The sequence below is a fragment of the Sorex fumeus genome, unplaced genomic scaffold, assembly GCF_029834395.1.
Source record: "Sorex fumeus unplaced genomic scaffold, SorFum_2.1 ptg000019l, whole genome shotgun sequence".
NCBI classification, from domain to species: domain Eukaryota; kingdom Metazoa; phylum Chordata; class Mammalia; order Eulipotyphla; family Soricidae; genus Sorex; species Sorex fumeus.
The window spans coordinates 6,921,663-6,947,532 of record NW_026606076.1 but is presented as its reverse complement, the minus strand read 5'-3'; the positions used below and the strand labels follow the sequence as shown (position 1 = coordinate 6,947,532).

At 46.8% G+C, this 25,870-nt stretch overlaps 1 protein-coding gene across 1 annotated transcript; it reads right to left on the bottom strand.

The window, feature by feature from the left end:
• Nucleotides 1-1,600: 1,600 nt before the first annotated feature.
• LOC130022487 (zinc finger protein 26-like) lies at nucleotides 1,601-15,723 on the bottom strand. The gene is made up of 7 exons (XM_056113259.1): nucleotides 15,434-15,723; nucleotides 11,641-11,723; nucleotides 10,231-10,357; nucleotides 9,005-9,085; nucleotides 7,138-7,214; nucleotides 6,065-6,461; nucleotides 1,601-1,632 (listed from the first exon to the last, which is right to left on the bottom strand). The coding sequence occupies exons 2-7, from the start codon at nucleotides 11,671-11,673 to the stop codon at nucleotides 1,601-1,603; spliced, it is 747 nt and encodes a 248-aa protein (XP_055969234.1). The 5' UTR covers nucleotides 11,674-11,723; nucleotides 15,434-15,723.
• Nucleotides 15,724-25,870: the final 10,147 nt, after the last annotated feature.

The following is a 25,870-nucleotide window of genomic DNA, read 5'->3' as shown; positions in this document are numbered from 1 at the left end:
ATTCCCCTGACCCTGAAAGAGCCCCCAATATGGCACTGTTGGAAAGGACGAGTAAGGAGAGGCTGCTAAAATCTCAGGGCTGGGACGAACGGAGACGTTACTGGCATCCACTCGAGCAAATTTATGAACAACGGGAGGACAGTGATACAGTGATACAGAATTAAGATAGTGTTTATATGGTTATTGGACTAAAGGAAGGAGAAACGCACCCCTAGATGGCATTTTCGCCCTTAGGTGGGTCTTCTTACTAAATGAGAGTTTGTCCTAGAAGAAGCTTCCTCTGAGGGAGGGAACCTTACATCTGTTGATTGTATGACCTGCCTATATGTAATTGCTACCCCAATCCCCTCATGATTTGGAAGATAACTAAGGCTGTAAGAGTGGACAAGGGAAAGAATCAAGGGAGAATCCGAGAAGGAGAATCCAAGAGGAATGAAGGAGATTTGGGGAAGGAGAATCAGAGGAGAATGGAGATGAGACTGGAATAAACTGCAGTTGATACCAACCAACCTGGCCCTTGTTCTTTCCTTCATTCACCCATGGCCATCAGCCACCCCAGGGTGGGGGAAGCAGCCCAAGTCAGACCATCCAATGCAGGCAGCGAGAGAGCAAGAAAGCGAGCGAGCAAGAGAGAGAAAGAGAGACAGAGAGAGAGAGACAGAGACAGAGAGAGAGAGAGAAAGAGACAGGCTTCATATTCATTTTTTGAATACACAACGTGAGCTGACAAACCAGTTCTTTGACACAATTACCACTTGTGCTTGCTTTCAATAGAGGAAAAAATTAAAGTATTTTATTGACATGAAACATAATAGAATTTCTTTCAGTTTCAGCACTCAGTAAGGCTAAGGGCCTTTAACTCCCAGGATAAGACTCTAGAATTCTGGAGTCTACTTTTAACTGGGGCCAAGATGATCTTACACTTGGCTGACCCAAGTACAAAAACTGGGTACCCTGATGATCCCCTGGACCCTGACAGCTGTGACCCATGAACACAGAGTCAGCAGTAAGGCCTGAGCACTGTGAGGTGGGGTCCCAAAATACAGCAACAACAAAAAGTGAACTCTAACCAAGCGAGGAAAAAAATTCAAGTGCAAAAACAAATTATAGCATAAAACATATAAAGAGTCAAACACTGGGTCTTTAGAACCCCAATGTTCAACATTTTCTATGCTCCAGAATACTATGGTTTGTCCGGAATCCTTGTTCTCTTCCTCTGCTCTCACATTTTTTCTGTGCATGGGTTTATTTTTTGATTTGGGGCTAGAACTGGCAGTATTCAGGGATTATTCCTAACTCTGTGCTCAAGGATCAGTCTTGGCAGGTTTGGTGAATACTGGAATGAACTGGATCAAACCAGGGTCAGACCCGTGCAAGGTCAGCTGTACTACCTCTCTGCCCCTTTCTAAACTTCTTCCCAGCACCCCAAAAGTGTCCCCTGAGCAATGCTCCCCCTCACCATACACACACAAACACACATATACAAAAACCACCCCAACTATCTTCCTTCGAAAAAACTAAAAAGCCCTTTACCCACAGTACTCACCCCAATAGCCAAGGTCCCCTAGTCAGGGAGATCAGAGTGGGGGGGGGTGGTTTTCTACTTGATCTGAGGGGATAGAAATTCGTAATCTGGAATAAACCAAATTTGGGGTCAGACAGACTGTCAAGTGGGTAGAAAGAGTGCCTTGCTGTCCTAGGTAAAGCCTCTGCATCCCATTTGGAACCCAGAACAGTACCAGGAATAAGAACCAGGAGTAAGCCTTGAGCATATTCAGGTGTGGTCCCCCCTCCCTCCCTCCCAAGATAATCAAAATAACCCAAAAAAGGCCAAAAAGTTCATTTTCTTTTGCCAAACCCCCCACCCCCCCCCCCACGCCTGCCACCTGAGATGACCACATGGCCCCGCCCTATCGCGGAAGCCAATGAAAATGACAGACGGAAACGGGCTCCTTTGCCTTTGCAAAGCTGATGCTCCACCACTCAAAGGGAATCTGGAGGTTCTACAGCAGAGATGTCGGGGTCAAAGGCTCCAGGTCAGGGCCCAGCGCAGTCCCGTGTTGGGAGGGTCGGGATGGCCAAGCCCCACCCTCTGCAGGATCCGCACCCGGGGCGCTCGGGGGAGGCTCCCCCATCCTGCCACAAAATCAGCCTTCACAGTGCCCCTGCCGCGGGATGGGGAGGGGTGCTGCCAGCTCCTCCTTTATCCACTTGAATGAATCCTGGTGCCCTTTCCCACGTGACCGACAAGTCCTGGGAATGACACACCTACATGGCCCCATCCTGGGGTGTCACTTCCATTAAAGCTAGGCTCCAGGTGTGGAGAGAACCTTTTTGCCCACCTAGGTAAATCTATGCTGCAAGAGGGATGGACTAGGGTAAAGGAGTGGAGAGGCAGCTGCTGGAGTGCTTGGTCACGCAGTGGAGGTTGGGGGGTAAGGAAAAGTCCCTTGATCCTGTACTGGTCAGTCAAACATAGAACCAATGCACATAGTCCATCAGGAAAAACACAACAGGAATGGCTCAAGGAATACTAGCAGGCAGGTAGGGAACGGGTAAGGGAGGACAATGAATTTTTCAGCGGAGTAATAAATCAAGATGGGGTGAAAGCAGTGACTCCGAAGCCAGCGCAGGGGATGCTGACAGGAACTGACCTAGCAGCAACCCAGAGAGCTGGAGGGACACTGGAACAGGAGCAAAAGGCAGTTAAAAATATCAGAGAGCAGGGGACTGGAGAGATAGCACAGCGGGTAGGGCGTTTGCCTTGCATGTGGCCAACCCGGGTTCGATTCCCAGCATCCCATATGGTCCTCTGAGCACCGCCAGGAGTAACTCCTGAGTGCAGAGCCAGGAGTAACTCCTGAGTGCAGAGCCAGGAGTAACCCCTGTGCATCGCCAGGTGTGACCCAAAAAGAAAAAAAAAATCAGAGAGCACTGTAGGGTAACACTCTACCCCCTTGATAATTGGGAGCAGTGATCACTTGCATCTGAGGAAAAACTCCGGAGGGCTGGAGCGATAGCACAGCGGGTAGGGCGTTTGACTTGCATGCAGCGGACCCAGGTTCAATCCTCGGCATCCCTTATGGTCCCCCAAGCACCACGAGGAGTAACTCCTGAGTGCAGAGCCAGGAGTAACCCCTGAACAATTCTGGGTGTGATCCAAAAAGAAAATTAAACAAAAAGAATAGTAAAACAAAACAAAACAAAGTCTCTGAAGGCAGTTTCAGAAAGACAATTTCAAACCCAGAGTATGGGCCCTGAGGGGCAGTACAGGGTTTGTGCACTTATCTTGCATGCAGTTCATCTGGATTGGATCCCCTGAGCACTGTCACTAAAGCTTCTTGAGTTCAAATTAAGACCCTGTGTATGGACAAATCCTTAGAATGGAGGCATACACGGAGCAACATAGGAGCACAACATACTGGTAATCTTGTAGCCTTGTGTGGCCTTTTGAACAGACTTAAATGATTTTTTTCATTCTGGTGACTACTAGATTGTTGGGATTTTACTGCTTCCAAATGCAAATGTTTGGTTTCTCCCCATACGACTCTAATGAGGGGCATGGGATCCAAGAATGCGACCACCAGTTATTGGTCAGTCACCAGCTAAATGGAATTGCCTGCTGAGATGGGGGAAATTTGTGGTCTCTGATAATCCCACCACTTTTTTTTTTTTTTTTTGCTTTTTGGGTCACACGCCGCGATGCTCAGGGGTCACTCCTGGCTTTGCACTCAGGAATCACTCCCAGTGCTCGGGGGACCATATGGAATGCTGGGAATCGAACCCGGGTCGGCCACATGCAAGGCAAACGCCCTACCCACTGTGCTATTGCTCCAGCCCCAATCCCACTACTTTAAAAACATGTTTCCAGGGGCCCTGGCCCCATCCATGCTTTCCAAGAACTGACATTCATCTTCCAATGCACAGCAAAGTCCATTTAAACTCTCTCCAACCCACCCCATTAAAAAACTCTTGCCATGGTCATTTTCTAAAGATGATACTTTCCAAAATATTCATCCTTAATGTTTGTCTAACTCTAACGGGAACTTGAATACAAGGAGTACAGAGATGCTACGGCTTTTAGCAAGGTGCTTGCTTGCACACGGCAGACCTGGACACCAACCACAGAACTTCATGATTCCCCGAGTAGGCAACTTAACGTTAGCAGAACTGGGTGTGTCTCCCTGGAACTTAACACAGGAAGGCCTGAAAAATGGGGATTTGGCTGTTTATCCAATTTCAAAGGATCCACTATGGTGGATCTCTGCCATAAACCCCCACAACCAGTTTCTGAGCAAAGCCAGAATCACAGCAAAAAAAAATGAGACCTTGGTGAACCTTTATAGCCTGAGGGAGAGGCGGGTTTTGTACATTTTTATTTAGTTATTTAGTCACCTTCCGCCTGGCTTCCATCACCAAGACCCATTATTTACAAGTTAATATACACGTGAAGTCTAAATGCTGCGATACAGGAATAGCTGTGACCAGGATGACAATCAGAATGTTTCTCTTTCCCTTATAGAACTGGCATCACAGGAAGCTTCTCAAATGCTACCAGGATTTCCTTCCTGGATGCACGTTGTAGCACCCCTAATTCCCTTGGTCCAAATGAAACATGTCTCACTGATGGAGCCTGTCCTGATGATGGGGATTGTTATTCGGGGACCAACTCATCCAGTATGAATTTTACTATGTTTTCTAAGGCTTGAGGGAAACACAAAGGCCTTCCCACATTCTTTACATGCATAAGCTTTCACTCCAATATGACTTTTCATATGCCTAGTAACAGCTATGGATTCAATGAAGGCCTTCCCACATTCCTTACATATAAAAGGCTTCTCTCCAGTGTGAATTCTTTCATGCCTAGTGAGGCCTGAGAGCCGAACGAAGGCCTTCCCACAGGTCTTACACTCATGAGGCTTCACTCCGCTATGAATCTTCCTGTGCTTAGTCAGGTATGCGGAATGAGAGAAGGCCTTGCCACATTCCTGACAAACATAAGGTTTCTCCCCAGTATGCACTTTCATATGCCTAGTAACGTTTAAGGCATAAATGAAGGCCTTCCCGCATTCCTTACATATATAAGGCTTCTCTCCAGTATGAATTTTCATATGCCTAGTAAGGCTAGAGGGCAGACTGAAGGCCCTCCCACACGTCTCACACTGAAGAGGTTTCTCTCCAGTATGAATTTTTCTATGACTATGAAGGGTTGAGGAACGACAATATGCCTTCCCACATTCCTCACATACGAAAGGTTTCTCTCCACTATGAAATCCCCTATGCTTGTGAAGGCTGGAGTTGCTAATATAGGCCTTCCCACAATCCTTACATATATACGGTTTCTCTCCGGTGTGAATTCTCCGATGTACGGTAAGTCTTGAGGCTCTACTAAAGGCCTTCCCACACTCCTGACATACAAAAGGCTTCTCTCCAGTATGTATTCTTATGTGCCTAGTAAGTCTGGCGGATTCACTGAAGGCCTTCCCACACTCCTGACATGAGTAAGTTTTCATGCCCGCATACATTTTCCTATGTGCAGAAAGCCCTGGGAAGTGACGTAAGGCATTCTCCCATTCTCCAGCATGAATTCTCCTGTGATAACAAAGGCTTGAGGGATAAGCAAAGGCCTTCCCACACTCCTTACACATATACGGTTTCTCTCCGGTGTGACGTTTCTTATGCCGAGACAGGTTCGAGCAGAAAGTGAAGGCCTTCCCACAGTGCTGACACGAGTAAGGTTTCTCTCCTGTATGGATTTTCCTGTGCTTCTTAAGATGCGAGGATAGGGTGAAGGCCTTCCCGCATTCCTCACACAGGTAAAGTTTCTCTCCACTGTGAATTTTCCTGTGCAGCCTTAAACCTGAGCGTTTATTGAAGGCCTTCCCACATTCCTCACATGCATAAAGTTTGTCTACGTTATGAATTCTAATATGTATAATAAGGTGTGCATATTCATCGAAGGCCTTCCCACATTCTTTGCACAAGTATACTTTCTCTCCTGTGTGGAGGTTCAGGCAGTCACACTCAGGTGACGCTTGACTTTCAGTTTGTCCCTGCTGCTGACATTCCTGGGGATCTTCATATCTGTGGGTATCACCATGATGCCAAGAACAAGGGGAGGCTCCCCCACACTCCTTACACTTAGATGGGTTCTGTTCATGGTGACTTTGTCTGTGGGCCTGTTGGCATGGGGGACTCGCTACAAACAGTGCTCCTGTCTCACTGACCAGGGGCTGCCCCCCCAGAGGGGCTTGTGTCCGTGGACTGAGTGCAACACTCTCAGAGTAGCTTTTCCCAGGGGAAGGCTTCTTCGGAGTGAGGTTGCTCTCTCCACTCTGATCACCCTCACAAGACATCCTGCCTGTCTCAGCATCCCCATGGGGCTGAGGGCACGACTGCTCACTCGAGACTTTGTGACACTGCGCAGGATCAGAGATATTCCACCGGGGCTGGCTGCTTCCCTAAGAACAGTAGAGAAGGATTCCAATTATTGCTCTATGCCTCAGTGTCCATGTAAAAGGAAATCGAGTCATGCAGGTTGGTTTCTAACATTTGCACTGCACTGTAATTCCCGAAACTTATGAGTATTAAAAGTAATAGGGAGTAATAGTATAGAAGGGATCACACTTGTCTTGCTAGGGGCACCTGGGTTTGATCCCTGGCATCCTAGATGGTCCCCATGTGCCAACAGGAGTAATTTCTGAGTATACAGCCACCAGGACTAACCCCTGGGCATCGACAGGTGTGACCCAAAAAGCCAAAAAAAAAAAAAGGAGTTGGGGAGAGCATTATACAGTGGGGAGGGCGTTTGCCTTGCATATGGGAACCCAGGTTGGAACTCCAGCTTCCCACATGGTCTTCTGAGCTCTGCCAGGAGTAATCCCTGAGTCCAGATCCAGGAGTAACTTCTGTGCATTGCTAGGTGTGACCAAAAATGAATAATGATAATAATTGCACCCAGTGGGACTAAGGACCCTCTCCTTCAGTATTAGGATGGGGATTTCCTCTCTATGGGACCCAGAGACCATATTTATAGTGGCAGGGATGGAGCCCAGACCCCCACCTCTCAAGTCTCAGGATTAGCCCATTGAGTATCCCGCCGGCCTAAAAATATATAGATTCAAGTGTGAATCTTACCAACTCACTCATATCCGGTGATCCCATTCCCAAAACAAATTGCTGCAATGCCAAATCCTGAAGCTGTGGGTTCAGTTCTGAAATCAAACACAAAACACAGTGTAAGAATTTGTCAAATGGAGGGGCTGGAGCGATAGCACAACAGGTAGGACGTTTGCCTTGCATGCGGCCGATCCAGGTTCAATTCCTAGCATCCCATATGGTCCCCCGAGCACCGTCCAGGAGTAATTCCTGAGTGCATGAGCCAGGAGTAACCCCTGTGCATTGCCAGGTGTGACTAAAAAAAAAAAAGAATTCATCGAATGGAATGTAGTTGGACAAGGCTGAGGCGGTGGAGGACATCTCTATGGTTCTCACAGTCCATAGGGGCCCACAGCAAATGAGTATCCGTTGAGGGGATTGCCCTGAGCAGCTTGGCAATTCCCAAATTACCTTTTTGAGTTTTCTTTTTTGACCAGACCCAGTGATAACTGAGGGAACATATGTGATGCCCGGATTCAACCTGGGTTGGCTCTGTGCAAGGGAAGCACACCTGTGTGTACTATTTCTCTGTATTTCTCTGGCTCAATTTAGCTTTGTTATGTGCTTCCCTCATTCAATATTTAAACATAAAGTCAAAAAATATTCCTTAATGGGTAGAAGAAAATAGCAGGTAGGGCATTTGCCTTCCAAGAGGCTGACAGGGGCTAATGCCTGAGCACCGCCAAAAGTAATACCTTTGAACAGCCCAAAACCAAAACAAAATAATTTTGTTAATATTCTAAAAAGCCAAGCTAATTATCCGAGGGCAAAGATAAGCATGACAGCAAGGGCAGAAGGGTATCCTGCTGCATAAGGACAGGGACCCGACATCGCAGGCTGTACAGCAAGGCTGATAAGGCAGGGGGACTGAGGACCGGGAAGCATTGTGCTATGCTACAGTCCTGACACATGAGGCGACAAACCAAGAAATCAGAGTGAGGATCATTCTGTGATGGAGAGTCCAGGGGAGTGAAGGGCAGCGTGAATGCGTTCCAGATGCCTGGATCCAGGAGCCTGAGGTCCCAGGGTAAAGGTAAAGGTAAAGGCCCTCCCGTTGATCATCGATTTGCTCGAGCGGGCCCAGTAACGTCTCCATTGTAGACTTTGTTGTTACTGTGTCTGGCACATCGAATACTCTCGGTAGCTTGCCGGGCTCTCCGAGAGGGGCGGAGGAATCGAACTCGGGTCGGCCATGTTGGCTGCGTGCAAGGCAGACGCCCTACCCGCTGTGCTATCGCTCCAGCCCCACTTAAAAACCCACTATTCTTGGGGCTGGAGAGATAGCACAGCGGGTAGGGCGTTTGCCTTGCACGCGGCCAATCCGGGTTCGATTCCCAGCATCCCATATGGTCCCCTGAGCATTGCCAGGAGTAACTCCTGAGTGCAAAGCCAGGAGTAATCCCTGTGCATCGCCAGGTGTGATCCAAAAAAAGAAAAATATCCCTTATTTTTGATCTATCCCTGCTACAGAAACTCACACTTTCTCCTGAATCCCTATTGTTCTTTCACCAATGTTCATGCATGTAAAAAAGGCCCTCCCGTTGATCATCGATTTGCTCGAGCGGGCCCAGTAACGTCTCCATTGGAGACTTTGTTGTTACTGTGTCTGGCATATCGAATACTCTCGGTAGCTTGCCGGGCTCTCCGAGAGGGGCGGAGGAATTGAACTCGGGTCGGCCATGTTGGCTGCGTGCAAGGCGAACGCCCTACCCGCTGTGCTATCGCTCCAGCCCTTTGCTATCGCTCCAGTCCTGAGGTCCCCAGGGTAAACAGCACATTTCACACACGCTCAGAGCACCCACACACTGCCCAGGGCTCGAGCCAGGGAGGGTCCTCAGACACTAACCTGCACACACACCTCTCCTCCCTGGCCTCAGGGCTCCTCCTTCCAGCCAGGAGATCACTGCAGGCTTCAATCCAGAATGCCCTGCTCCCAGAGACAGAGGCACAGATTAGTGACAAAAGGTGACAAGTAAACCCTAGTTTCCCTGACATAATTTCAGGGAAATTTCTGAAAAAGTATGAACAGAATTTCACCCCAGAATGCCCTGCTCCCATAGAGACAATGTACGGATTAGAGACAAGGAAAAAAGTGACAGGCCAACTCCGTGTTTCCTAATAAAAGTGGTGAAACTACAGAAAAGGCATGAACAGACTCTCGACTTTCCATATGCCCCAGATTGGTGGATATCAGAGACATAAGATCCAGGTTTCATTTTAAGAATGAAATCTGAATCCTACTGAAGTCTCCCATGAACTACTGGAAGTGACCCCAAGCAGTGAAATAGAGTAGCGACTGATGGGGTGAGGTCCTAAGAAAGAAATGAACTAGTGGCTGGAGTGATAGTCCAGCAGGGCGGGCATATGCCTGACCCACACATACAGGTTTGATCCCTAGCATCCATATGGTCCCAGAGCACTGTCGGGAGAAATTCCTCAATAATAACCAGGCATAATCCCTGAACATGGCCGGGTCTAGCACGCAAACCAAATCAAAACAGAACAAAAAAAGTAATAAATGAAGTTGGGGGTCTGGTACAGTAACACAAAGAGTAAGGTACCAGCCTCAGTAAGCTACTGACTGGGTTAATCCACAGCACCTCCGTGGGCCCCTGAGCACTGCCACAAGTGATCTTTCAGCACAGAGTCAGGAGGCATGTGGACTGTGGCCCCAAATCAAAACCCAGAACAAAACCAAAATAAACACATTGAAGTGAAGGGTAGTACAAGAAGTTAATTTAGCAATGGAAAGAACTATTCACAGGAACCTAAGCGACAGTACAATGCGAAGGACACTTTGCTTGCATGTGGTTGGTCTGGTTCAATGCTCTGCATCTCATATGGACCCCAAAGCCCATCTAAAGTGATGCCTGAGTAAAGAGCTATGGTAACCCCTGAGTATCATGAGTTGTGGCCAATAATAAAAACAGAGGAAAGGAAAGGACATAGAGAAACAGCAAACTGCACAGCTGTCACACATACTGGCCTGTCAGAATTATGGCCACACAGCTCCTGCCCAGCCCCTAAGATCCCTCGCGGGTCTGTCCTGGCAAATTCCCCTGCAGCTCTTACCAATGGCCCGCAGATGTTCGTAGGTCTCCAGCATCACGTCCCTGTAGAGTTTTCTCTGATATGTGGCCAGGCACGTCCACTCCTCTGGGGTGAAGGTGACGGCCACATCAGTAAAGGTCACCACATCCTGAGTCAGGACACATATAGGGGCAAGAGTCAGGATCCCTCCCCAGTCCATTCCCTGGGCAATGAGGAGGGGATGGCCAGGAATCTAGAGGGGTTCAGGGTGTCTCCCTTCAGAAGGAATGAGCCTCCACTCAATATTCCTGGCTGACAGGCCCCCGAAATTATTCTAAGGAAGCTGAATCTGATAAAATGTGAGAAATCTATAGTACACAGTTCCTGTTAGGTGTCAGCCTTGCACACAGACACCCCAGGGCCAAAGGTAGCATCACTGGTCCAGCAAGTACTACAGAGTAACAACTGAACACAAACCCAAAGAGACCAATAAAGTGATCCTGGATGAGGCCCCAAATACTAAACATCCCTCCCTATCCCTCCCCCCCCACACACAAAACTCTTTTTCTAGAAATGAAAAGGGGATGCTCAGTGTTCAGCAAGTTACTCAAAACTCTGTGGAACATATGTTCCTGTAGGACTTACAACTCCTGGTTCAGGGCTGCCCAAAATCTGTCTTGGGAAGCAGTGACTCAGTCCTAAATATCCTTTGCTCTGTCTCCCTGGGACCAGAGCATCCCTGGAGCTGCACACACAGCAGCGTGTGAAAGTGAGACTGTATGACAGAGTAGGCGAGGCTCTCCAGAGTGACAAGGACAAAAGAAAGGAAAGGCATGTCCTGGGGCTGAGTCATTGTAGCTGCCAGGGCACATATGGGACACTCACACACTCCGGGGGCCCTGATGCCATCAGGTGTGAACCCGGAGCACAGAGCCAAGAGGAAGCTCCACTGTGGCACAAAAATAAATACAGAAGAAAACAAAGCAGCATGATGGGGTAACAAGACATCAGGCCAGGGACAATGGGTAGGGCTGGTGTCCGCAACCATTTCATATGGTCCCCCAAGCACTGCCAGGTGCAATGCTGGAGTGCGGAGCCAGGAGTAACCCCTGAGAATCCCCAAGGTGTAGCTCATCCCCTTCAAAACCACCCAAAACAAAACAAAAAAATCCAAGATCAGCCTTGGGCTCCTGGCACCCCATAGGGTCCACCAGTCCTTACAGGAGTGATCCTTGAGCACTGAGCTGGGTATGATCCTTGAGCACCACTACTGTGACCCAAACCCAAACCAACAAAACAAACAAGAACAAAAGTGGCTTCAAACTGCCGAGCTGGTCACTCAGGTCAGGAGCCATATCCCACATCTCTTTCCTGAAACCACCCAAGACTGTTGGCCCAGGAAGCCTGTGTGCTCCTGTCATTACAATATGTTATCTTGTCACTCTCTCCTACCTGGGGACGGTGTATCAGAGGATGCATCACCATCTTCTGCCTTTGTTTTTCCCAGGGATTAGCAGCAAGCTCAGTGCAAAGACCTGGAGAAGTCAGAGCTGTGAGTATCAAAGAGGAACACAACCAGCCCCGCCTACTGCCTGAACAGAAGTCATCTTAAAAGAGATGAGTGAGCTGCAGAGATACAGACCCCAAAGTTAAAAATTTAATCCCAGGGGCTGGAGCGATAGCACAGTGGGTAGGGCGTTTGCCTTGCACGCAGCCAGGATGACCGACACAGGTTCAATTCCCAGCACCCCATATGGTCCCCTGAGCACCGCCAGGAGCAATTCCTGAGTGCATGAGCCAGGAGTAACCCCTGAGCATCGCCGGGTGTGACCCAAAAACCAAAAAATAATAATAATAATAATAGTGATTTAATCCCAGGGGCTGGAGCGATAGCACAGTATGTAGAGCGCTTGCCTTGCACGCAGCCGACCTGGGTTCAATTCCCAGCATCCCATATGGTCCCCTGAGCACCGCCAGGAGTAATTCCTGAGTGCATGAGCCAGGAGTAACCCCTGAGCATTGCCGGGTGTGACCCAAAAAGCAAATAATAATAATAATAGTAAAATAATAAATAATAAAATAAATAAAATAATAATAAAATAATATCGCTGGAGCGATAGCACAGCGGGTAGGGCATTCGCCTTACAAGCGGCCAACATGGCCGACCCGAGTTCGATTCCTCCGTCCCTCTCGGAGAGCCCGGCAAGCTACCGAGAGTATTTGATATGCCAGACACAGTAACAACAAAGTCTCCAATGGAGATGTTACTGGGCCCGCTCGAGCAAATCGACGATCAACGGGAGGGCCTTTACCTTTACCTTTAAAATAATAATAAGAAAATAAAATAAAAAATAATAAAATAATAATAAAAAACAAAAAAATTGATCCCAGCTGTATCACCCATCAAAATTTTAGAATTCCTAAATTCTAAAATTCATCTCATGGGGCTGGAGAGATAGCACAGCGGGTAGGGCATTTGCCTTGCACGCGGCCAACCCGGGTTCGATTCCCAGCATCCCATATGGTCCCTTGAGCACCGCCAGGAGTAACTCCTGAGTGCAGAGTCAGGAGTAACCCCTGTGCATCGCCGGGTGTGACCCAAAAAGCAAAAAAAAAAAATTCATCTCATACACTAGCGATAGCACAGCAGTAGGGCATTTGCCTTGCATGCAGCCAACATGGCCAACCCGAGTTCGATTCCTCCGCCCCTCTCAGAGAGCCCGGCAAGCTACCGAGAGTATCTCGCCTACGCGGCAGAGCCTGACAAGCTACCCGTGATGTATTCGATATGCCAAACACAGTAACAACAAAGTCTCCAATGGAGACGTTACTGGGCCCGCTCGAGCAAATCAATGAACAACCAGAGGACAGTGTCAGAGTCACTCTAACCATTGATGAACCAGGAGTAGCACATCGAATTAGATGAGATGTATAGTAAAAAGCAACCAATCTTGATTAAGAAAATATTAATACCCAAGGCTTAAGCTGGAACAACATGCTAGTAATCTCTTATAAAAAATAAGAGATTACTTATAAAAAATAAGAGATTACTCAATGACTCCTGGTGAAATACAATCTTCACAAACTTCCTTTTTCGTTTTTCTTTTTGGGTCACACCCGGCGACGCTCAGGGGTTACTCCTGGTTCATGCACTCAGGAATTACTCCTGGTGGTGCTCAGGGGACTATATGGGATGCTGGGAATCGAACCTGGGTCAGCCGCATGCACGGCAAACGCCCTACCTGCAGTGCTATTGCTCCAGCCCCACAAACTTTAAGGAAATCGTTTTTGATCATTTTGAGTGAATTAATCATAATAAGCCATGCAAAATAAATTATCTAGGGCCTGCTATTGGGGCAGGCTTGGGTGGTGGTTGGGAAAATTGAAAATAATGGTGGTAGTAAGGTGTAATGGTGGTGGAATTAGTGTTGGAATATGGAATGCAATAAATCAATATGAACAACTTTATAAAAATAAAATTAAATTAAAAAAAAAAAAGTTCCTGCATTGGAGCCAGAAATGTTGTGACTGGTCAGACCCTTGGACATCAGCTTGGGTGGTGGTTGGGAAAATGGGAAATAATGGTGGTGGAAAGTGTAATGGTGGTGGAATTAGTGTTGGAATATGGAATGCAATAAATCAACGTGAACAACTTTATAAAGGTAAAGGTAAAGGCCCTCCCGTTGATCGTCGATTTGCTCGAGCGGGCCCCGTAACGTCTCCATTGGAGACTTTGTTGTTACTGTGTCTGGCATATCCAATACTCTCGGTAGCTTGCCGGGCTCTCCGAGAGGGGTGGAGGAATCGAACTCGGGTCGGCCATGTTGGCCGCTTGTAAGGAATTAAATTTAAAAAAAAAGTTCCTGCATTGAAGCCAGAAATGTTGTGTTGTGACCGACCAGACCCTTGGACACTGGCTCTGAGACCTATCCAAGGGAGATACTGTCAGATGCTTCTGCCTCTCCAGGGGACAGAGAGCGCTCAGCTCAGCCTACAGGGGAGGGAACTGCAGCCCTGTCTGAGCCACAGGAAACCTGGGACCCACAGGAAGGTCCCTAAGGTCAGGGACTAACTCTGAGGCCAGGAACTCCTGGGCAGAGGCAGCCCCTGCAGGCCCCAGTGACCACAGCCTGAAAAGTGCATCTGCCATGGGGCTAGACATAGACTTGGCATGGACAAACTGTCAGCCGTCCTCTTGCAGAGTGGATGGGGACATGTACCTGGGCATTCTCTCCTGGGGACCAGGGTCACTTCTGAGCTCAGGTGAATCTCAAGCACCATTCCAGCTCTAACCCACTGGACCTGGGTCCATCTGGGTCATGATTTACTGTAATCCTAAATTAGCACATCTGCATAGGCCTCATCCAGCACTCACTCCTGTTGTGCAAGTATATACTTACCAACAGCATGCTGTATAGAAAAATTATCCTAATATTCAGGTTATTTAGATAGACCACGAGGTTAACTGTGTGTGACAGTTGGAACTTTTGGAGTAAATCTACTTTTTTTTTTCTTTTTTGGGTCACACCTGGCGATGCACAGGGGTTACTCCTGGCTCTGCACTCAGGAGTTACTCCTGGTGGTGCTCAGGGGACCATATGGGATGCTGGGAATCGAACCCGGGTTGGCCGCGTGCAAGGGAAACACCCTACCTACTGTGCTATCTCTCCAGCCCCAGTTAATCTACTTTTTAACCATAAATATTGTCTCTTGGAGGCTGGAGAGGTAATACAGCAGGTAAGGTGTTTGCCTTGCACTTGGATGACCCAGGTTCGAAACCCAAGCACCCCATAAGGACCCTTGTCCCCTGCCAGAATTCTAGTGAGAAACATTTAAAGGGTTGAGCAGTAGGTACTTAAAGCCCCTTTCCTGAAATGCTGCCAAATCCCATTTTTTTTTGTTTCCTCTCATCTCTCCTTCCTCCCTCCCTCCCCCCCTTCCCTCCCTTCCTCCATCCCTCCCAAGAACTGGCGGTGCTCAGGGATTACTCAGAGATCTTTCCTGCCAGGTTTGAGTATTGTCTTATGCTGGGTTCAAACCTGGGTTGCTTACGTTCAAGGCAAGCGCCCTAGTTGCTACACTATCTCTTTGGCGTTTTCTAAATAAATTTCTTCCCAGTACACTGGTGACCCTGGGAAAATCTCCCACTCCACACACACACACACACACACACACACACACACACACACACACACAACCTCTTCCTTCAAAAAAAAAAAAAACACCCTTTATCTGCAGTACTCACCCAATAGACAATAGAAGTCTTCGCAGTCAGGGAAAGATGAAAGAGTTGGGGGTGGTTTCCTACTTCAGGTGAGAGAGCAGAAATTCCTGGTCTGGAAAAGACACCAATGTTGGGGTCTGACAGACAGTAAAGCAGTAGTATGCTTGCCTTGCTGACCCCAATCAAGCCTCAGCATCCCACATGGCCCCCAAGTGACAGGCAGGAACAATTCCTGAGCGCAGATATAGGAGTAAGCCCTGATCCTCTCTGGGTATAGCCCTCCAAGTCCCATGAAACAAACAAACACACAAACAAACAAACAAAAAAGCTCCCCAAAAAGTCAATTTTCATTGGCAAAACCCCACCCACCGACAAGGACCTGGTCCCATCACAGCAGCCAGTGAAAGGACGGATGGAAACAGGATCTCTTGCAATGAGAGATAGTGTTGCAACACTACCCATGAAAGTGAATCCGGAAGTACTGTAGCAGCAATTTAGGCGCTAAAGACTCCGGGACAGGACCCAGCTCAGTCCTGTTCTGGGAGGATCGGAACCGCCAAGCCCCCGCCCTCCCCAGGTCCCGCACCCCCAGGTCCGCAGCCCACGCGCTCAGCCCCGCGCCCACCCGCCCGCTGCCCCATCGAGCAACTGGAGGCGATCGTGGCCGCAGGGGGGCCCCCAGGAACACGCACTCACACCCGCGACCCCTGCGCCTCGGAACAGCCCCCTCTGCACCCGCCAGATCTCCACGTCCCTCCTAAAGCCTCTGCCGTGTCTCAGGAACCACCTGGATATCGGCTAACTAGTAAAAAAACAGGAGGAAAAAAAGAAAAAAAAAACAGGAGCGAAAAGCGCCCAAGCTGGCCCGTCCCGCCTCTCACAGTGCGGACCGCTCGGGTCCAGCCACAAAAATCGTCTTTCAGAGCCCCCCATCAGCACCCCAACAGCCCGCACCTTCCTCCTTCTCCCACGTGACCAAAGGCGGGCTGATCCACGTGACAGGGTCTGGACCCCGAAAATGCCTGGGAAGTCTGTGACGTCACACCCATTCCGCTCAGGAGCCTTAAAGCGCCAGGCGCCTGGTACTCGAGAGACCTTTTTGCCCACCTAAATGAATCTGTGCCTCCAGGGGGATGGGCTGGGATAAAGAAGTGGAGAGGCAGCTGCTGGAGTGGTTGGTCATAGAGTGGGGGCTGGGGGTATGGAAAAGTGCTCTGTTGCTGCACTGGTCAAACACTGACCCAATGCTCTCACACATCAGGAAAAATACAAGTAGGTTGATTGAGGTTTAACTGGCACTTAGGGAGGAGGGTGGAGCATGGGACAATGAGTTTTTTGGGGTGGTGCCATAGCACAGCGGTAGGGCGTTTGCCTTGCAGGCAGCCATTCTGGTCGAGCCAGGTTCAACTCCTTCGCCCCTCTTGGAGAGCCCGGCAAGCTACTGAGAGTATCTCGCCCACAGGGCAGAGCCTGGCAAACTACCCGTGACATTCAATATGCCAAACACAGTAACAATAAGTCTCAAAAAAAATGGAGCAGGTGGGGCCCGCTCGAGCAAATCGATGAACAATGGGAGTGTTGGGATTGGGAGTTCCCTAGCCCTGGGAGGCGCGGAGAGACCAGATAGACACAATTCCTGCAGGAGTAAAAACGGGGTTTATTTAGACCAGCATGCTGGGGCTCCGCAGCATACCCCAAAAATGGGCAGTGGCTGAGAGCCCCGAACTTCTTCAAAGGGGATCTTATATAGGCCTTCACTGGCCGTTATAGCAAAGCCCGCGCATTTCATAGCCAATAGATTTGTAACAACATATACTTTCTTAACCAATCCATTTAAAATTACCTCACTCCTTAGCCTATAGATTCAAAGATCAGCATTTACTTACATCGATTGTCAGCACAAGCAAGGTTATAGCTGGAATCATTAAGCCTTAGGTAATCTCCCTTGACCATCCTCGTTTTGAGTTACCCAAGTCTGCAGGGTGCTTTAGTGAGACAATACATTCCAGGAAAGGGCAATTTCCCCCAACCACCCGCATCCTGAGTTATCCTTTACCCAAATCTGCAGGGTGCTTTACTGAGACAATACATTTCAGGAACAGTAAATACACCTGAATCCTGTCACACTTGGTTTAGAAAGAAGTTATGCCCTGTTCACTTTCCAAGTCCCCTCTCCCCCAGGTGCAAAGCAGCCAAGCAGTTTTACAGAAAGCAATGTTGCAAGTTAGCTGAAGCACACAAAAATTTGATGCCCTAATATGGATTCTTTCATTCCCCACTTCTTTTCATGAGCATCTCTAATCCTAGAGATCGTGGGGGGGTCGGGGCCTAATTCAAGGACCCGTGGTTAAGAGTAGCTTCCCTCAGTGGGTAGAGTCCGGTATTGTTGCCCCGAATTAGGAGGATCTTCAAGACTCAAACCAATTCTCCCAGGCTTCTCCGACGTCGTTCAAGGCCTTCCCGTAGCTTGGCTATAGAGTCTCTGACAACCTCAGTGTGGTCTGCGTAGAAATAGCATCCCTCCACCAGATCAGAGCAAAGCCCTCTGTTCTTGAGGAACAACAGGTCGAAGGTCGAGTCCTCTCAGGTTTTGGGAGACTATCTCGAACAGGGATGTGAGAGATTTCTCGATGAGGTCTTAAAAAGAGTTAAAGCAACAGAAACCAAAGCAACATAATGCCATACCCATCTCTATCATTAAAACAATGAAAAGGATTAACTCTACAAACAGGTTTGGTTGATAATATAACTTCCTGTATTCAGATTTTTCTAATGGTCACAGAAACACCAAGCCATTCTCTGGCTTTCTCAGTACAGACTGGAAAAGCTTCTGCCCATATACTGAAGCTATCAATGAGAACCAACAGATATTTATACCTTGAACGTATGAACATTTGATCATTTGTATAAGGTCAAGCTGCCAATTCACCTCTAAGTTCCTTGATGCTGAACAGGTGTTAGGAAAGGAGGCTCAGGATTTCCACTAGGTTCATTAATGGCACAGAAAGCACAGTTCTGAATTACTTCTATCTTACTTGCTGTTCAGTTCCTCCCCATGGAAGATGGTTCTCACTAGTGTTAAAACATAACCCTTTAATAATATTCCATTGCATTGGTCCAGGAGTTGTTAATCCCATGATGCAACAGAAATTAAGAGCTGATAATATTCTTGTTCTCTCCAAATGACTGTTCACAGAAAATGAGATGCAATAAAGTATAGAAAGAAAATTCACAGTATTTTAGAACTAGATATTAATCTACTCTAATTTAACCAGTTTAGATGCCTTTCTCGACACTTTGGCCAATTCAGACCGGGGGAAAGCAATTCTGCACTTTGAGATGAGCTTCACCCTAGTAAAGCTCTGGCTTTCAATGCTCGTATCAGACTAGTGACAGCATGTATAATATTGAGTTCCCTTTACAGATTAGGCTGTTTTACCTACAGACAGTAAACTAAGTTTTATCTAAATTTCCCCAAAGGGGGTACCTTTTAGATCAAGATTAGAATATATTTATTCAATCACCTCTGTAGAATTAGAATCTGATTCTTACAAAAAGCAAGTTACAGAAACATGGTTTTCTCTCCACCTTCATTTTAAAACGTTGCAAGATAGTTTAACAAACCTGGCTTGTTCTTTTGCATAAACACAGTAAGATTAGAGAACTCTCCATTTGGGATACCCAATTATTTACTGAGAAGTCCTGGGGATCAGCTAAAGACAGGAGACACAACAATAGTGGCATTAATCTTCATTAATCTTATCTGGCACGTCAGAGCTACCCAGGCCTGGCCAGAAGATGTCCCGCGATGTCTCGAGCCTTCGGGTTGTGGCTTTGGTCCTCGTTTTCCACAGAGATGTCCTGGCAGAAAGGAATCCATCCCATCCCTTCTTCAGGGCTGGGAGAAATCCTGGTTTCTAGGTTTTTCCTTGACGCTGAGAGTAGGCCCAGACTGAGTTAGTCATTGCAGAGTCCTAGATTCCTCATTCTCCATAGCAGTGATGGTTTCCAGTCTTTTCTCGAGCCAGCCTGCCTCTAGGGTCGCCCTGAGGTTTGTAGGGTTCTTGAAACAGTACCTGTTAAATCCCTGCTCCTGTCATTTAGACAGATCCCCTGACTGTTTCCCTGGAAGAGGGCTTTGGGGTCCCATGGCTGGTTTTTCCTGTCTGCATGAGGGGTAGACCCTATTACAGAGAGGAAAGACTTATCTGGATTTATGCAAACCAACATAGTGCCATGAAACATCAAAAAACATACTGAAGGTACAAAAGAAGAGAAAAGCAAGTATTTCACTTTACTCACAGAGATGTAATACACCTGTTTGCTGTGGGTCCTAGTCAGAGAAGCTAAAATCTGTAGAGATAAAGCATACCGTTTAACATGTTTTTAATCCCATGTCAAAACCCTTGATTTCTTGCAACTTTTGAAAAATTCAATGATCTTAAGAGCACTGTAACAGGAGTTCAGATAATCCATCAATCATCTTTTCCATAGATCTTACCACAAAGGTGCTAGAAGAATTCTGCATGTGATTTAAAGCGTTTCTTATAACAGTTTGACCAGTTCCTTTTCTTTAGAACAACCTCAAACCTTCTACACATTCCTTTACATACATTCTGTAACTTTCATTCATTTAAAAATCAATTTCACTTTAACAGAATTCCTTTCCTTTCTTCCCACTGACGATATCTCCATCCATTATCTTTCTGACTTATGGCATACATCTATAGTAGTACAATGTACAATGTGATCTCCCAAATTTAGACACAAGTTACCAACCATCTCACTTAACATGACAAAACTGTACTCTGCAGTACTATTTCAAAAGCATTAGATCAGTTCCATAGATATTCAAAATGCCTTAAAAATGCTCACAATTAAAGCTTTTACAAGGTATATCCACTGGGCAAAAGATCACTTTACATTAGAAATTAACCAGGAGACATCTTAAAATTCTGATTTACAGGAAAACACAAAATACAAAAAGATTAAAACACTCATATATTACCATGAAACAGAAAGCATCTCAGGTCAGGGCTAGGTTGATACCTGGAGACAAAGCTTGGCATAAAATAAAATTATCAAAATAATAGCATGCACTTTCAAGCACTAGACAAGCAATGCTATGGCTTCAAATTGTCAGGCTGACATCTGAGACTAATTCAATACAACTTATTACTAAGTAGCCCTAGAAATTTTTGTTACCAAGAGTCTCAGAGATCAGATAGAGCACTGGTAGGACAAACTTTGCAATCAATTTTATAACTCTAGAAACTCATGATTAAACTAAACCATTACTTTTAAACCAGTTTTAATGTCTCATAGTTATTTTAACTCCTTCTAGGTCAAATATTCTAATCCAATGCAGATACAAATATGTACATTAACATAACAGCATAAGACCTATAAACAATCAATTTTTATAAAACATGATAAAACCTTCTTTGGCTTAATTTCAATAGTTCTTGTACCTTAATTATTTAAAATCATGAGCTTTGTACACCAGATGCTTTTTAACAATTCCACAAAAATACAAACATGCTTTCAGACACAGAAAAAGCCCTTTGGATTTTTTTTTTAACCAAACTTTGATATCAGCATAAGAAAATATTTGAATTGTTGTGTGAGCACTAAAAGGATGGCAACAATCTATCTTTCCCACCACCAGCGTTCTGTAGTTTCCCCCACTCCAGGGAGGTAGATGGAGATGGGCAGGAAAAGGAAGGAAACCTTATGGCCAGGCTGCTTGATCTTAGTTGCAGTTTATTCCAATCCTCTCTCCACTCTCGTACCAAAGACTAGCCTGCCTAGAGCTGCGAATCTACAACCCAAAGATCAGGCCTGGCTAGCACCTGAGATCTCCGTATCTAAGACCTGCTAGGTTCTGTGAGAAAAGGGGAACTGCCTCTTACAAATTTTTCATAAAAGTTAGCTGAGGCTTGTAAGATAAGTTCTTGCTTTCTCTGAACTCTTATTTCCCTTTAGTTTCAGGCTCTAGTTCCATAGCTCTTCTAGATAGTACAAGATTCTTAAGTTCAAAAAGGATTTCAACTGTTAATAATATAATCATCAATGTTCTTCTAACAAGAAATTTAGATTGAGAATTCTGCTTTCTCTGTAGGCTCAAACTTCTGATAAGGATTAACCCTTGTCTAACAGGTTCCTAAAACAACTGCATTTCTTAAATAACTGGGTTGCATGTCACTAACTTCTCTAAAATTTCTACTTCTGATTTCAGCCTGGTTCCAACACTCAAGTACTCCACATAGACAGACAGATAGACAGACACAGACAGACAGACAGACAAACAAGACAATGAACTATCTGTAGTTGATGGATCAATCTGACCCTTCAAAAAAATGGCAGGGAGAAACTGATGGACTGAGAAAGGAAGGGACAGTTCCCAGGGCGGCTGATTGGGAACTCTGCTCCTCATTTCCCAGCCTAACCAGTCAGTCTCCCACTTGTTAAAAATGGGTCAAGAAAGCGCTTTTGTTGATATAAGCTGGCAAAATAAACTATGACAAAGATGTTACCATATTTTCGCCAAGGCTAATTCTGAGGCAGGGAACTAGTACCTTCCTATCAGACATGGGGATAGGCTTCTTTGTTTCTGATGTCAAACAGTTAATCATAAGATCTTGCATTTTCCTGCCTCCTCTGCTTTGATACTCTCCTATTTCTTTTGTTACCTGCAAAGATCTGACTGCAAAATGATCTGGTAATGCAAACTGCCATTCACTGGCTATCTTTCCCCACTATACTCAAGCCACATGGTGTTACAGAGGTCAATAAGATCTCCTTATCTAAAACTACCTAGTTGGAAGCTCCTCAGATGATTTCCTAATTGCAAGCAATAATCTATGAAAAGGGATGGTTCCTTGACAAAACTTTTCTCCAGGTCTATCACTTTTGCCTCTCCTAAGGGGACTCTAACCTCCCTTAAATTGGCCTTTATTCAGAGGCTCATCTCCACCTGGGTGGGCCTGGCTTTGGGCAGACCCACAGCTGTGTGCCTGAGCCGAACTTAGTGCTGTGGTCTTAAAAACTCTGCTCCTTAAAAAAACAGTTCTGCCTTCTCTCAGCTTGCTACATCTTCCCTGCTTTTGCTGGCTTGCTGCTTTTCTTAGGCTTCTTACCTGCCTTTTACCCCCTTTTTTTTTTCTTTCTGCCTTACATCTGGACTGCCTTCATTAGCATTTGAATTGACCTCTAGCTGAGACTGGGTGGGGAAAAGGGTTTTCTGCCTGTAAATTGATCTGCCTTAGTTTCCCAGAATCTTCTCACTAGTGGGCTTTCCTCCCGTCCCCCCCATAGTGGATGGTGACACAAGACAGACAAAGGAGGGGTGCCTCTTTGCAGAGACCATTCAGATGCTTGCTTGGCGGAGAACTTAGTGGTTCAGCATTGTGACGCCCGATAGGAGGAGCTATCACGGTGCTCATACACACAAGCATTCACACAGAGGTTATCACATTCCTCCCCCAGTCCCCCTAGAGATTTCCAAGGGAGCATACCTTCACAGCAGATCTTCCACAGATTACCTCCTTTATCTGAGCCACAAGGTTTGGAGAGAAGGAACCTCGTGGGGGCCAATCCACACCGAAGGAAGGTCATTCTGATGAACAATAAGTGTCAAATTTACCTTTCTTGATCATCAAGCCCAGATCCTGAGCTTTCCTGTGGATCTCAGAGAAGTGATCAATTCTGACCCGTATTAAACAATCTTAATAAACAGAATTAGGAGAAAGATAATAAATACACACACTATGGATACACGCACAGATCACACTTAGGCACTCGCTCGGACCGGTCCACTCTTTCACACGGGTGTGCACCACACTCACCAGTCACCCTGGGACTCCCAAATATGCCCAAAGGGCATGCACATGATTTTTCACCTCCAGAGGGTTTAGTTCTTCCAAGTGAAGAGATCGGAAGTAGGGAAAGGCCAGTGCTGGCCTGGGAGTGGCAATAGAGAGTTCGGGTTTCAGGGGCAGAGGAGGAGCAGAGTAAGTGGGGGCCCCTTCTCCCCCCAGCCCGGGACTCCTGCCTAAGGCTCCTGGTCCGGGTACCCCCGGGGAGCAGGCTGGTAGATGACTCCCTTGACCTGGAAGATAAACGGCAAGTGGAACGATCCCTCGGGGGGCCAACCAACCTGGAACGTTAACAATTAGAAAAAGATTCTGAGCACGAGAGCAGACCTCTGACCAGTGGGAGAGAGTGAGTGAGAGAGGAGTGGACGGAGATTGACCCATGGTTCCAAAGACGGTGTCTCGGTAGAGAAAAAAGACGAGCGTGATCCAACCTACAAAAAAGAATGACGCAAGCGCAAGGCCTTTTGGAGAGGAAAGAAGAATAGAGAAGTAATAGAGCGGCCGATGATTCCTGACACACCAGATGTAGCCTCTCCGAGGCTACCACAAAAGAGGCCTCCAGGCGTCCCTGGCCCTCATCCACCTCCAGGGCGTCCCCCAGGGCTGCGGCCCATGTCTATTCCCGACACGTCTGTCAGACACAAGGCTCACACACACACCAGTGTGCTGCACACCACTGTACCACTGTGCTGCACACCACTGTGCTTGTGCCACCGATCGGTAACTACAGTAAAACGGTACCGGAGAAACAAAGAGAGAGAAAGAGGCGCCTTAACTTACACCGCGGCTCAATCCGGCGTCCCTGGGGCAGGGTCCTTGGTGGTCTCGGTGGAACCTCCAAATGTTGGGATCGGGAGTTCCCTAGCCCTGGGAGGTGCGGAGAGACCAGATAGACACAATTCCTGCAGGAGTAAAAACGGGGTTTATTTAGACCAGCATGCTGGGGCTCCGCAGCATACCCCAAAAATGGGCAGTGGCTGAGAGCCCTGAACTTCTTCAAAGGGGATCTTATATAGGCCTTCACTGGCCGTTATAGCAAAGCCCGCGCATTTCATAGCCAATAGATTTGTAACAACATATACTTTCTTAACCAATCCATTTAAAATTATCTCACTCCTTAGCCTATAGATTCAAAGATCAGCATTTACGTACATTGATTGTCAGCACAAGCAAGGTTATAGCCGGAATCATTAAGCCTTAGGTAATCTCCCTTGACCATCCTCGTTTTGAGTTACCCAAGTCTGCAGGGTGCTTTAGTGAGACAATACATTCCAGGAAAGGGCAATTTCCCCCAACCACCCGCATCCTGAGTTATCCTTTACCCAAATCTGCAGGGTGCTTTACTGAGACAATACATTTCAGAGACAGTAAATTCACCTGAATCCTGTCACACTTGGTTTAGAAAGAAGTTATGCCCTGTTCACTTTCCAAGTCCCCTCTCCCCCAGGTGCAAAGCAGCCAAGCAGTTTTACAGAAAGCACTGTTGCAAGTTAGCTGAAGCACACAAAAATTTGATGCCCTAATATGGATTCTTTCAGGAGGACAGACAGTGGACAATCATATCAAGGTGGGGTGAAAGCAGTGACTCCAAACTCAGTCCTAGAGTTGCAGAGAGAAACTGGCCCAGCAGCAGCCCAGAGGGCTGGAGAGACACTTGAACAGGAGCAAAGTATAACTGAAACCCAAGCACAAAAATTTGTAAACTGTACCTAAGGTGCTTCACTAATAAAAATTTTTTAAAACAGTCAATGCTCCATGTGAGCATCGGGCATTCACCTACAAGGATAACTACAGTAGGCAGTTTCAAAAACACAAATTGAAATATGAAATCATAATTTCAAACATGGGACTGGATTGGTAATACAGTACTTAGCCTCTTGCCTTGTATGCTGTTGACTTGGATTGGGTCCCCTGAGCATCATCATCACAAGTGCTCACTTAGTTTGGAGCCAGGAGTAATCTTGAGTAACCCCATATGTCTCTAATTACAGGCCAATTATTGAAAAGGCATAAGCAGAACCTGTACTTCCGATATGTCCCAGATTGGCGGTTAATGGAATCAAAAGATGGAGATTTCAGTTTGAGTGAAATAGGGAGCCCTCAGAAAATACCACAGTGTAGCCCCAACCCTGCAGATGGCCAATATGGGTTTGATCCCATCCCAGTACATAGTTCTGTTTTTGTTGTTTGGGGGCTACACCTGGTGATCTCAGGCAATACTCCTGACTGCACTCAAGAATCAACTCTAGGGGCTGGAGCAATAGTACAACGGGTAGGGCATTTGCCTTTCACGCAGTCGACCTAGGTTCGATTCCCAGCATCCCATATGGTCCTCTGGGCACCGCCAAAAGTAATTCCTGAGTGCATGAACCAGGTATAACTCCTGTGCATCGCCGGGTATGACCCAAAAAGAAAAAAAAAACAACTCTAGTAGTGTTCGGGGACCACATGGATTCCTGGTCTTTGAAACCGCGTCAACTGCCTGCAAGACAATTGCCCTTCCCTCTGTACTATCTCTTTGACCTGGCACTGTATCAAGTTTCCTGAGCACCTGTCAAAGTTATCACTGAGTGCAGTAAAA